This window comes from Myodes glareolus, chromosome 7, assembly GCF_982192425.1.
Source record: "Myodes glareolus chromosome 7, mMyoGla1.1, whole genome shotgun sequence".
NCBI classification, from domain to species: Eukaryota; Metazoa; Chordata; class Mammalia; order Rodentia; family Cricetidae; genus Myodes; species Myodes glareolus.
In genome coordinates, this window is record NC_142032.1 from 44,257,200 (window position 1) to 44,271,209 (window position 14,010).

A 14,010-nucleotide genomic window follows, 5' to 3' on the forward strand; every position below is an offset into this window, starting at 1 on the left:
CTGTGCAGAACATGAGCGTCCAGGGCCAAGGCCATTCCGCTTTCTCCTTTACACAGTGGTGTGCACAGTTGGGCCCTGATGTATCTCATTTGTTCCTGATAAATTTATAGTGTCCCTGTATCAATTATATAATGTCCCCTGTCTTGGTCCTTGGTGCTCTTACATGACATAAACAGAGTCATCTTTTGTCTTACATTGCCCCAAAGGACCTAGATGGAAACTTGCTTATAGATGTTACTGTTTTTGCTTTCATGTTTTTTTTAATAACTCTCAACATGTTACAACATTTTTCTTCTTAATGTTTATTAAATGCCCCCAGCAGGCTCAGTCCTATCAAAAGAATATAAAAGACACAATTCATGCCAATAAGGGACATCCATATTAATAAATGAGAAATAAATATGCTTACATATGTATGCATTTTTCCTTGGAAAGCGATGGATTGCTTTATTTAGATGAGACAAAGTAGTTGGATCAATGCACTCAGTTCCTTCTGCTGCTGGTTTGCAAACAACAGCGTTTCAACCCACAGCTGTCGCAATCACATGACCTTGGCAGAACTGGTACTCCAGTTATGGCCAAATGAAACCATTTTTGTTGAAATCAGCCTCAGTTGGCTAGACCTACTAGAGACCAAACCATATGGTGTTCTATTGTATGTGATTTTCGCAATCCAATGACTATGGTTTTAGATCCTTCCGCAAGCTCTTCTTGATCCTCTTTGTGTTGAACTGTAAACAGACATGTTGCAACCTCCGTGGCGCATGCAGGCAGATGAGGGTGCCGGTCCAATCAGGGTTAAACTCCAGGCACATCTTAGGATTCCCTGGTACTCATTTGGGGCATGGCATAGATGAGAAAGAGGATCTGAGTGTGAGAAAATGGAGGTAGTGAGGGTGCTGTTGGTAGAGGTGTCAGCACCCATGGTTTAGTCATGAAACTGAAGGTCAGTGGCCAGCATAGCTGGAATCCAGGAAATGGGGAGAAGGTGAGACTGCAGAGGGGAGCCAGGCCAGATTCTGCAGCCCTGAGTATATTCATTCAGTGAGTTAGCCAAAGCATAACCAACCACTCCTGTGTAAGTGTGCTTGCTGTGAGCCTCCTGTTCTGATTGGCTTTTAGAAACAAATTCATGAAAGAGTATTATGTATAGCTATTATTATTTGAGAATCAAAGAAGCCATAAAAGGACTTTAGGATGATGTAACCTATCATCCAGATTGCATTTGTAAGACTCAATCTAGTTTCATCTAACATAAAAAGTATTTGTGGCATGTGAGTGGTACAGTTCCGTGAGAAGATCAGAAGCACTCTTTCGTCTGCACAATGGCAAGGTGGACACGGCAGGTCATTCAGGAGCTTGTGGCTCGTTTTTGCAGATAGCCTGTGACTCTGGAGCTATGCAATAGAGCATCTCTGAGCTGATTGTGTAAAGGCATAGCTAGTTTTAAAGAAGTTCCAGTCTGTCCAGTTTGGAATTGTCAGAGGAGCCTACTACAGAGAATGGATTCTATGGTCCACTATTTTGGAAGGTGTTTGTGTTAATAAATAGAGTGGAAGCAATCCTGGCAGTTGTGGCGCATGCCTTTAATCCCAGCTCCTAGAGGACAGAGGAAGGCAGATTTCTGTGAGTTAAAGACCAACTTGGTCTACAAAGTGAGTTCCAGGTTAGCCAGGACTGTTACAAAGAGAAACCCTATCTTGGAAAAGCAAAAATGAAAACCAAAACAAGACAAAACAAAAGAGTAGAAGCAACAGGGAGAGTCAAGCTTTCGGTATTGCCTTGGATTTTCAAAGTCATACCCTAGTCCACTGTCGGAGAGCTAAGGGGTTAGGAAGCTACTCTATGTTGTCAGCACAGGTATGGCTCTTATACACTCTGCAGGTTCTTCTGGCTTGCCCAAACAAACAAACAAACAAGCAAAATAAAACAAACTACTATTACCCATAATATTTCAGAAAATGCTCAGGCAGTTAGGAAGCAGATGCTAAGACCTCCGCCACAGCAAGCAGATCCTTCAAGGACAGCCCTGGTGATGCTTGATTTTACTTCATGTCCAGCTGGTACAATCTGTACCTTGTCTGGTCACTTGCTGCATAAGGAGACTTAGCATCTTCGCTGTGCGCTTTGTGAAGGCCGTCCAGAAGGTTGCTGCACTGCCTCATTTGGGGCCATTCACAGAGTCCATGACAGAACCAAACTAAGCTCACCCTGATGTCAGTGGATCTTTACCAAGCTCATCACACTTCATCCCAGCAGTATGTGTGTGGGTATTCCTAGAACCCTGGGGTCCTCCATTGGTCAATTAGGACTAATGATATTTAGCTTCCAGAACTCTTGGGAATTAAGCTAAATATAATAATACAAAGCAGAGGAACAAGATGCCTGACAAAAATTCAGCTTTTAGTAAATGAGGCATGAACCAAAAAATTACAGTGCACCACTGCCCAGCTTTGTAAACTCAGAATCCCCGAAGAGGAACAATATTGCTTATGGCTGTATGGTTTGGTGGCCTGGGTAGAAGTAGCCTTTGTACTGTCTACATGGAGCTTAAAGAGTGTATATTCCCTGGAAAAATGACTGGAATGTATGTGTATGTTTTTGCAGTTTTTAAATTAAAAGTACATATATTTTTATTTTCTGAGAATTTCATACATATATACAATGTATTTTGAATCTATTTTGATCATATTCACCCGGACTTCCTCTTCCCACCTCCTCCCAGATCCATCTCTACTCCCCTTACTCCTCCCAATTTAGTGTCCTGGCTTTTGTTGTTTTTTAAAATAACCAACCAATAATCAAATTTGTGTTGCCTGTATTATCACACACATGGGGCCATCCGCTGGATGACCACACTCTTAGAGAAACTGACCTCCTAATAACTCCCCACAAAGAGGTGGAGCTTGGGTATGTCTTTCCCTTTCATGCTGGAATGTGGCCTGGCTTAATCTTGGGCAACAGCTGCTGTGAATTTACTAGGAAAGCCTTTCCTTCATGTCTGGAAGACAGTGATTGGTTCTGGTCCTTCCTGACCTCTGGCTCTTGGAATTTTCTATCTCCTCTTCTGTGATGGTGCCTGAGCTTTGGGAGAATGGATCTGATAAAGACGGCCCATCTGTAGCTGTGCACTGGATATGATAAAGACGGCCCATCTGTAGCTGTGCACTGGATATGATAAAGACGGCCCTTCTGTAGCTGTGCACTGGATATGATAAAGACGGCCCTTCTGTAGCTGTGCACTGGATATGATAAAGACGGCCCTTCTGTAGCTGTGCACTGGATATGATAAAGACGGCCCTTCTGTAGCTGTGCACGCCACAGATCCTTTCTCTCTGGACTGGTACCATTATGAGTTTCTACATCAACCCTTGTCCACCTCTCAAAGAAACTTCTCTACTTCTTTTTTATTTTTAATGAGTTTTTAAAATCATAAAAAAGCTACATACATAAACAATGAAAGGAAGGTCCCTCTCTTTTTTAAAAAATTTTATCTTAAAATATTCTTACAACTATAGCCAACTATAAATCCTTCCTTTTTCCTCTTTGCAATAATTGGACCACATAATAGTTACCGAGGGTGTGTACCTTTCTTAATTCTTAACTCACTGTATCTTGGAATTGGAATTATTTTTATTTGTATAGAATTAATGACCTCTTGTTGGCAGCTGGGTGTTTTGAGCATTCAGCAAAGTTTACTCTGACAGCTGTCCATAGGCGACTATCTGTAGAAAAGACCTTTAGACATAGAAAGGTGGAATCCATGGTTGGATGCTGCTTAGTCTTTTCAAATGGCATCTCATCTTATACTTTTGATCAATATGATAGAACCACTTTTGCCGCCGACATACCTACAGCACTGTGTCCTCAACTCTCGGTTTTTGCCAGTGAGGGCTGGGAAGTGAAGAGCTAAAGACGGTGTAGGCCAGAAGTAATCCTGACAAGGAACGAGGGACAAAAGAAGAGCTAGAAACAGTGAGAGAAGGGAAGCTAGTAGGCTTCCAACAATGATGGCATGCCATGCAGTGACTAGACTAGACACCTCATGTTCTAACATTCCTTATTCCACACCAAGCCGTAAATAGTCTTTTTTTTAAAACCTCATGCATGCGTGCACACATGTGTGCCTCAGTCCATATGGGATGTCAGCAGACAACCCTGGCTTGAGGCAGGTTCTCTTGTGCACTGCTGTGTATGCTAATCTATCTGACCCTGGAGCTTCTGGGGTTCTGTTGTCTCTGCAGTTCTCACTGTGGAGGTGCTAGAATTATACATGTACTACAGCAGCTGCCTTCATGGGGTTTGAACTCAGGTTCTTATGCTTTCCTGCGAAGTTCTTTCCGCACTGAACCCATCTCCTTAGCTCCCCTAAAGCCTGTGTACTTTGATGGCCAACGTCTGCCTGCAGTGCCTCCTATGAATTTCTCAGTTTCCCTCGAGGAAACCAACACACGAAGAGGCTAAATGATTTATCCAAGTCCCAAATCAATTGACGTTGAGACAGCGAATCCAACTTCTTATATATTGGTTTAGCCTGGGATTTCAGTCTACACTGGAAAGGTCTCAGTGGGTTTGAATGCGTCCTCAGGATGAATTTCACCCACAGTTGGTGCTTAATGATTGGGCTGAATTCAGCATTTCCTGTACCACGGAGTTTCTTATGGGAGTGGTGATAGTAAACACACTGGCATTTTCCCACTGGTGAGGATTCGCTCTTTTATTTTGTTTTTGTTTTTGTTTTGTTCTGTGATTGGGTCTCATGTAGCCCAGGCTCTCCTTGAATTCACCATGTGCCCAAAGCTGACTTGATCTTTGTGTCCGTACTATGCCTGCGTATGGTCAGTTCTTCAAGGTTCCTCCCTAGGAAATAAGTGTTCTTTCCACCAAACTACTATATTTGCTTAAGGAGAACTTCACTGAGCTATATGTAATAAAAAGCTTAAGAATTTTGTTCAAAAAATTATGTAGTCACTCTTGAATTTGACCCTTAGAACTTCAACATTTTAACACCTTCGGGATATCCTCCTGGGCAGGCCCAGAAGTGGGGCTGTGACCTGTGACCTCTTCCTGCTCCCCTTGCTCAGGACCACTGAGATGGAGGACTCACTGGGATATCCTTGGCAGTATATTTCACTTAGTTTTGAGTCATCTGTATGGGTCAGGGCCTTTTCCACTTGAATCAAAACTATGAGGCTTTGGACTTTCGCTTGAGTTTTAATGATAGTGCAATGTCCCAAGTTCCAAAAGGAGGAGACAATGTCAAAATGACACCAAACATGTGGTAGGGACATAACAAGGACACCGACCTTTGAAAACAACCTTTTATAATGAAAAAAAAAATAACCTGGGCCAATGACGTTTTAATTAAGAAAGCCCAAGATCTACATTGTACCAGCTGGACAACATCCTCACAGTGGTCATTCCTTTAGTGCAGAGCCGTGAGTGTCTAGAGAATTAGACATTTATTGTATTTGCCTGAAGCAAGGAAAGTGTCACTGTTAAAGAATGGAATATGAGCGCTGCAGTGGTCTTAGAAATTAACTAGCCCAAAATCCAATTTTCCAGAAAAGAAAACACAGGCTCAAGAGTACATGCTGTTCAGCTGGGGTGTCAGCTGAAATGAGCCATGAGGCACGAGCCTTGCCTGTGTGGTTGGGTGATCCACAGCATGTGTGTGTGCACGGGTGTGTGCACGGGTGTGTGCATGCACACGCATATAGGTATACACAGAGGTCAGACTCGACCTCCCTCAATTGTTCTGTACTTCAAATTTATTCATGTGTGATTGTATATAGGGGGAGAGGAGGACATGTGTGTCACAGTGTGTATAGGGAGACCAGAGGACAAATTTGTAGACTTATTTCTTTTCTTTCACCTTTATGTGGGTTTTAGGTATCAAATTCCAGTAGTTGAGCTCACAAGGCCAAATGTCTTCAGTGCGTTTTCTTGAGTCCAACTCCACCCTATTTGAGACAGGGTCTCTCAGGGAACCTGGTGCTCACTGATCAGCTAGACAAGCTGGCTAGTTGGCCAGCAGGTCTCAGGGATCCTCCTGTCTCAGCATTCCTTTCCCGAGCAACTGGAAAGAATAAAAATGAGGAAATGAAATCATGTTAAGAGACAAGAATAAAGAAGTAGATAAAAGCATTTATTCCCAGAAGCTCAACTCAAAGATTGTTCTAGAAGTTACCACTTCACTCTGATCCTGTACCAGAAGATACAACGGAGGGATCCTTCATCTGGCGATGGATGGCGATACAGACGGAGACCCACATTGGAGCACCGGACTGAGCCCCCCAAGGTCCAAATGAGAAGCAGAAGGACGAAGAAAATGAAAAAGGAAATAAGGACTGCGAGGGATGCTATCACCCACTGATACAAGGGGACGGATCTAATGAGAGTTTACCAAGGCCAGTTGGACTGCAACTGAATGAGGAAGTGATCCAACCAGATTCTCTGAATGTGACCGGATTCTCTGAATGTGGCTGGCCCGGAGTCTTTCTGAAAAGCCATTGACAATGACACTGAGACTTGTTTCCTCTGCATATACTGGATTTTGGGGATCCAGTCTGTTTGGATACTCACCTTCCTGGACCTGGAGAGAGAAGGGAGGAACTTGAACTTCCCACAGGGCAGGAAACCCTGACTGCCCTTAGGGACGAAGAGGGAGGAGGAGAGGGAGTGGGGGGAGTGGGAGGGTGTTGGGAAGAGGGGCGTAAATGGAAACTTTTATAATTTAATAAAATTACTTTAAAAAAAAAGAAGTTACCATTTCACTTGAGGGCTGCGCCTCCTGTCTCCTGATCTAAGGAGTGCTGCTATCCTGTGAATAATCAACTGCGTAAGACATGTTTCAGATTAACTGTGTAAATAACCCATCAACACCCTTCACTGTCCGTCTCTCAGCAAACAGAATGCAATGTGTTTTTATAACTAGAGAGCTGTTTGACTTTTTCCCTCTTCCCCACGCTTGGATATAGATTGATATAACATTACTTAAAATGCTGCATATAAATTAAACATTAAACAAGCGATATGGAGACGCTAACTGCCCCAATAGAATCTTTAGTTCTGCAGTCACTGCCTGAAGGACACTCATATTTCATATCGGGTGTCCTTCTTTTGAAAAGTGACCACCAAGGTTCAAGTGACATTTAAGTATATCAGGCAGCTGCATAATTTATGGGCCTTTTTGTTTTGTGTTCTTACTTTAATGAAAAACAAGGAACGTGGCTGTCTTCAGACATTAACATGTTTCCCCTGTGCTTTCCCCTGCCTGTCTCTGCAGATTGGCGCACTGAAGGACTACTATCACTTCTACCATAGTAGGACCTTTAAAAGGTCTGTTGTCTCAAGCAGAGGAACCCACAGTTTCATCTCCATGGAACCAAAGGTAAGGAAAACCAATTGGAACGGGACCAAGACGTCATGCTCCTGCATTTTTCATTGGTGATAACACAAGGAGCCCGTGACCAAGCCTGAGGCTCCTGTTTCTAGATCTGTCACCGTATCCTTTGGTTCGGTATCTGTTCTCAGGCAACACTATTCAATGACTAGATTTTTATTGACCCACCACTGGCATCCCACATGTGGAGTAGCTCGGGGTTAGCCCTAGATACAAGCTTTTATGCAGAATGGTGAGAGGCTGCCGCTTGAGAACACAGATCAATTGAACATGTCTAAAGGAAGAACATGTCGTCTCTTATCTGCATGCAGCTTGAGGTCCTGTGAGCTCCATGGGTGACTTCTCCCCGCTAGTACTCTTAAGTCAAAATGGACTTACAGTAAAACTTGCTGTTTTCCTTGGCATGGATAGTCTTGAAGCAGACCGTGTCTGGGAGAGAAAGCATGCTTGAACCATTAGGGGCAGAAGCCAGCTCCCTCTTTTAGGGGGGTGTCTAATATTCTTCTTGTACCTGGTCTTTTTTGAGCTGTATAGCAGCGTTCTCCTGGGAGACCCTAGCAGGAAAGAGTGACAAATACGGGTCTCTCATGTGATGGCATGAGGTGGTTTGGCATGAGATATGGGAACTGAGAAATATTGGGTACAAACTATGAGAAGACAACCAAGACACTGACATCAAGTTAATAGCTGTTTTATTAATTAAGTAGGAAGAAGGAACTGACCTCCATAGAATTAGCTCTCCCAGACGTGCTAAATAACAGAGAAGGAGAGGCAGCTCTGCCAACTTGCTTTAGGCCCTTTGTGGGTTCATGGTATATAATTCAGTGATTAGGTTATTTCGCCTCTTCCCCTCCATTGTGATTTTGGTCTGCCATAGAACTCATTCTCAAATAGATTGAGAATCAGGCCCTTACCAGCAAGCATAACAGCCTCAGCTAGAGGCTCTTGGAAAATTATATTCCTTGTTAAAAATGTTCTTGTGTGAATTTTTGTGCAAGTCAGTGTGTGGTTTGGAGTCTTGCCTTCTGTTATGGGCCATGGTTTACTCTGTGTCTCAGTCAAGGTTTTTGAGGCTATGAAGAGACACCATGACCATGGTAACTCTTAGAAAAGAAAGCATTTGGTTGGAGCTGGCTTACAGTTTAGAGGCTTAGTTCATTATCTTTGTGGTGTGAAGCATGGGAGCATGCAGGCAGACATGGTGCTGGAGAGATAGCTGAGAGTTCTATATCCAGACAGGCTGGTAGCAAGAAGAGAGAGAGTGACGCTGGGCCTGACTTCAGCATTTGAAACCCCAAGGCCCACCTCTTACTGATGCACTTCCTTAAACAAGGCCACACCTAGTCCAACAAGGCCGCATATCACAATAGTGCCACTCCCTGTGCATCTGTGGGGAGCATTTTTACTAAATCATCACACTCCGTTTAATTTTTCCTTGAAATGTTACCTTAGAATATTATGGCACAGTGTTCTTGACTGAAATTATATCTCGGGTTGTTAGAAAAATCACATTTCTTTCAGGCTCTTCCTTTTATGTGGCGTAGGGACATACAGTGGCCTGTGGATAATGTGTACATATTTATTTCTATTTAGACTAATTTTTCTAGAAAAGTAGTATGTTGGGACAGTTTGAATTTGCTACGTTTTAAAAGCAAAGTCACGGTTCTTTCATCTGTCAAGCAACTATCTTGAACTTTGGCAATTAGCATGAATTTTCTTTCGAGCCTCATGTGCAAAGTCCACACGCGTTTGAAAAGTTGGCTTGAGAATTAGGAACGGAATGTGACGAGACTTTGTTTACCTGAGGAAGGATTTACCGAATAAGGAGCAATTCCCATTCTTAGTGTTATCTTAGGCATCATGGTTTTCTTATCTCTGTGTATGAAATAGTTTGTGTGTGATCCAGCAGAAACCTTGGATCCTGGGGCATTCAGTCCCTGAATGCTACCCTTCTCACCCAGTCCAGGGGTGCAAGGCCGGTTAAGTCAGTCCAGAGGCAGCTGTGCCGTTTCATTCTTCCTCAATTAAAGGGCTACCCAAGAGTAGGGCTATGTCTTAATCTCCACCCCTGCAGTTCTGCCCATGACTGCCACTCAAACTACCACAAAGGTGGGGTTCCCTAACGTTCCAATTGTATTTCTGTTGCCCATTGATTCACTGACTATTTCCTGAGCCCCAATATCTCCAGTCCCATGTCAGGCTCCCAGGTATCTGTTGGTGTCTCCCAGAGAAGCTTTCAGGGACCCTCAGGATAGGATGATGCTTCTCAGGGTTGGGGTTTGTGGAGAAAGCAGATAGAAGGCATTGTTTGCCTCCTCCAACCCCTCAACAAGCTTAGACTCAATTGGCATTTTTTTTCTCTTCAAAGTTAACTAAACAAACAAAACAAAACTCACCAACCTTTTTAAAATTTAGCATGAAGCTGTAAAAATAGCTTTCCAGATGCCCCATGCTTTCCACTCTCCCTTCTCTTCTTATCTGTCTACATACGTGCACATTCACACACATACACATAGGTATTTGCAGACTGAGTTACAAATACTTTCCTTCCCGAGGTCTGTGTTTTTTTTCTCCCAACAGCGTTAAATAAGTAAACAAATAACTCCATTCTGCGTTCATTAAACATGAGGGTATTCTACACTGTAATCATAAGTGCAATAATGGAAGTCTGGATATCAACATTGACTCTGTGTCAATTATCTAATATACAGACTTTACGTTGCTGGTTCTTTCTTCTGTGGTCCAGGATCACCTTGAGGTGTCATGTCTCCCAACTCCTCTTCACTCTGTTATATTCTTCAGCTTCATCTGCTTTAGAAGGGTATACGCCAATGGCGTAATATAGTACATTTATGTCGGCTGTGCTCTCCTTCTGATTGAACTCATGTTCCATAGGAATGCATTTGGCCCCACGGCACTGGGTGCAGATACCCCTTTCTCTGCACCGTCTAGGAAGGTTCAGGATGCTCGCTTGTTCTGTTGTAGACATTAACTTTAACTCCGTTGTTAGGGTGGGCTCTCTACTTTAAAACTTCTGTTTTCACTAGGTTTGGATATGCCTGATAATCTGAGCACTTAGGAAGCTGAGGCAGGAGGATCATAATTTTGAGAACAGCCTTGAGTACATAGTATGATTCTGCCTTAAAATAAGTAAATAAATATAGCTGTTTTTCCTTTTGTCTTTTTTTAAAAAATTTCCTGCTTATTTTTAGAATTATTTTTATTAGGCTATACATTTTTTCCCGCTTCCCTCCCTTCCTCCCCTTTTTCTTTCTTCCTTTTCCTGTGACCCACCACACACATTTCCAATTTACTCAAGAGATCTTGTCTTTTTCTCCTTCCAATGCAGTGTTTTTCTTTCCTTAATCAGTAAGTACTTAATAAAATTTTTGTCGAAATACATTTAAAGACACACACATACACAATTTACTTAGCACATGGTTTTGAAGACCAAATAGATATTCCAGTATCTTCTCTGATAAGGATTCCCCATAGTTGTATCACTGTATTGATGGCATGATGGTGAGAGTGTGTATGAGAGATTTTTCAGGGCAAGACAGGAAGCCAGGGAGTAGGCCAGGCAGGCTCTTTTAAAATAACACTCCTGTGGAACTTACTAATCTCTCCCAGAAAACCCTCCCCACTTAAACATCCCCTTAGTGACCAGCCTTTCAGTTCATGCACCCTTTGGGACAAACCACACCCAAGCCATAGCACTATGCAAATTTCCATGTGCATCTACTCTCTTCATTCTGCGTTGGCCTTACGAGAGTATAGAATGAATGAGCTGGTATGCCAGTCACTCCTTAAATTCTGGTGTGTGCTTGATCCCAGACCAGCGTCACATCTGTGGCATGGGACCATGGGAAATGGCTTTGTGGATGACACTGGTGATGCTAACTTCATGTTACTTTTAACTACCACCTTCTCAAGAAAGGGAAAATAGCAGGCTAAATTGCAGGGCACACACACACACACACCAAACAGACTGGCTTTGTTTGCTCTACTAAATTGCATGGCTACTTATGACTTTACTTAGGGGGTTCCGAAGAAGGAAAGGCCAAAGCAGCGACCTGATGAGAATAAACGTCTCAATGCTAAGGAAGTTGTGTGGTCAGCCGGGGCACATGAGCCTGAGAGCAAGAATAGCCCTGATTCCCACACGTTAACATCACGTTGTGATTATCATTTTAAATGACAGGGATTCACAGACTTCTGAGAGGACTGCGCTTGTATAATCATAACACAGCCTGACAGGAAGCACTGGCCCATTTTACAGCCATGGGGTAGAAAGTCTTCCATTCTTCTGTGTTTGTGTGTGTGTGTGTATTATGCACACATGTGCGAAGGCATGTTTAACCCTGCTTGTGTATGTAGAAGCCAAAGGCCAATGTGCTGTCTTCCTCTCTTCCTTTCTTCCTTCCTTAGTTTTTTGTATCTCACTGAACCCAGAGGTTGGTTTTTTGTTTTGTTTTTCCTACACTTCTTGGCCATTTCTTCACAACTTTATCCACATAATGGCCTAAGGCATCATCCTCTTTTTTCTTTCTGAGTGACCAATCTTTCTCCTGAGAGCCAAACGCTTCTTGAAACAAAAGACTACTCCCACTCCTGGACCTTCTTTCTTTTTAAGTATTTAACTTTTGAATTATGTGTATATGTGTGTATTTGTGTGGGGGTCTGTGCAGGTGCCCACAGCATCCAGACAGAGTGTTGGATACTCTGGAGCCAGTGTTACAGGTGGTTGTGAGCTACCCTGCATTAGTACTGGGAGCCAGATTGAGTCCTTCGCAAGAGGTGTACCAGCACTTAATTGTGCAACCACCTTTCCAGTCCCTCTGAGAGTTTATTAATTAATCCATGTATCTATCTTTGCCAGCTATAGTTCAAAGTTATGAAGCATTCAGATCCCTGGTCCTATATAAAAGCCAAGTATACTGCCAGTAACCCCAGTACTAGGGTGAGAAGAGATAGCTGAACCCAGGAGCTTTATGGCCAACAAGTCTGGTCCAAACAGCAAGCTCTCAATTCAAGGAACAACCGTCTCAAAAAACTGAGGTAGAGAACAGTAAAGGAGGGAGGTACTATCTGCAGGACACGGTATAGCGGCGGCTCATTCATCCTTCTGTTGTCCAGACCTATGTAGGGTGGACCCAGTGAGCAGGGAAGATCATTTTCTCTATTTTTCTTTTCTTTATCAAGGAATAGAAAACCTTAAGTCACACCTTTTCAATTGGAGAAGTAGGGCTTACTGAGTTAAGTCAATGTAAGTCAAGTATAAACTGCCATTAAGTTAGCTCCCCATACTCTATGAGAACAGCTTTTTTTCCTTCATATTAGATCTTATCTGGAAGGTTCTGGCCTCTCTATCTTTTCTCTTTCCTTTTTCTAATTCTTTTCTTATCTTTAGATCACTTACAGGTTGGTTTTTTATCTGAATCCACACAGACTCAGCCTATACTACCCACTAGGGTGAGAAGGTGTTCTTTCTTCCTAAGTTGTGGGTCAGGAGGCCCTCATCACACAGATGACTGCATATCCCATGGAGAACTCAGAGGATGTCATGAAATCACAGGCCTCTTGCTTCCACTCCTGTCTCTTTCCTGTGCAAGACGGTCCCAGCTTCCACTGCTCTCTTAAAGAGTGTTTCCCGATCTGTTTGAGTGGGATAGCCAAGTTCACAGGAACTACGGCCAAATACCGCTGTATTGGGAGAGATTGGACATGTTAGCTTTAATCTGCTTACTTTTCATTTCTACACACGGTGTCTACTTCTACCTTTCTGAATCATGCAGGGTGGTACGTCAGTGGTGGTGCAACAGCTCTGTGACCGTGTGAGCCCTTGGCTTATGCTGCTGGAGAAGAACTTGTCTCCAGGTCGGTGTGGCCCAGGATGGAGTTCAAGGCTTGAATTCATAGGCATACTGCCCTGTGTGCTACACTTGTATATAAGCCATTTCCTCTGATAAGAGCTAAGCATTCAAGCATTGTCTAAGAGTGAGGGGGCTGGAAGAAGGGAGGCCAGAAGAAATGAAGGATAAACTAGTTGGAAAAGAAAAATTCAAGTTCCTCTGTGTTCCAGCTTGCTGCCTTCCCTGATCTGAGTTTCAGATGTGTTCTCTCCTTTTTATTTTTTTATTTTTGCCTCAAGATTGACAGCTGTACCTCTCGACACAGTCTGGAAAAGTTGCACAGATCAACTTTGTGTCTGCCAATTCCCTTTTCACCCTAGATTCATTTTATAATTCTAGAAAACTCTTTCACTGTCTGTTGATCATTAAGTGACCCATGGAGGCCACCAGCATATCAGGTAGCTCTATTCTCAACCTGGAAAGAACTCTCCAATAGATGAAATGCATGCAATAAGTTGTCCACACACTTAATCTCCCAGGGGACTTTGTAGATAAAAAAACCTACAGGAAGAAGTAAGTACACCCACACACCTGAGGTCAGCCTCATAAACTAAAGTGTTTGTTTGTTTGTTTTGCCAGAAATCAATTTTTCATCTGGACTGGTGTTCCAGTGACTTGTGTGTGTGTGTGTGTGTGTGTGTGCATATGATGTGTATGTGTTTGTACATGGTGTGTGTATGGTGTTGGGTGGGA

At 43.0% G+C, this 14,010-nt stretch overlaps 1 protein-coding gene across 4 annotated transcripts in view; it reads left to right on the forward strand.

The window, feature by feature from the left end:
- The window catches only part of Pcsk5 (proprotein convertase subtilisin/kexin type 5), a 417,375-nt gene that overhangs the window by 40,253 nt on the left and 363,112 nt on the right, over positions 1-14,010 (forward strand). For all 4 annotated transcript variants that reach the window (XM_048429814.3, XM_087908042.1, XM_048429815.3 and 1 more), the window contains exon 2: positions 7,289-7,393. In XM_048429814.3, the coding sequence (XP_048285771.3) occupies positions 7,289-7,393 (105 nt within the window). The remainder of the gene's footprint in view (positions 1-7,288; positions 7,394-14,010) is intronic.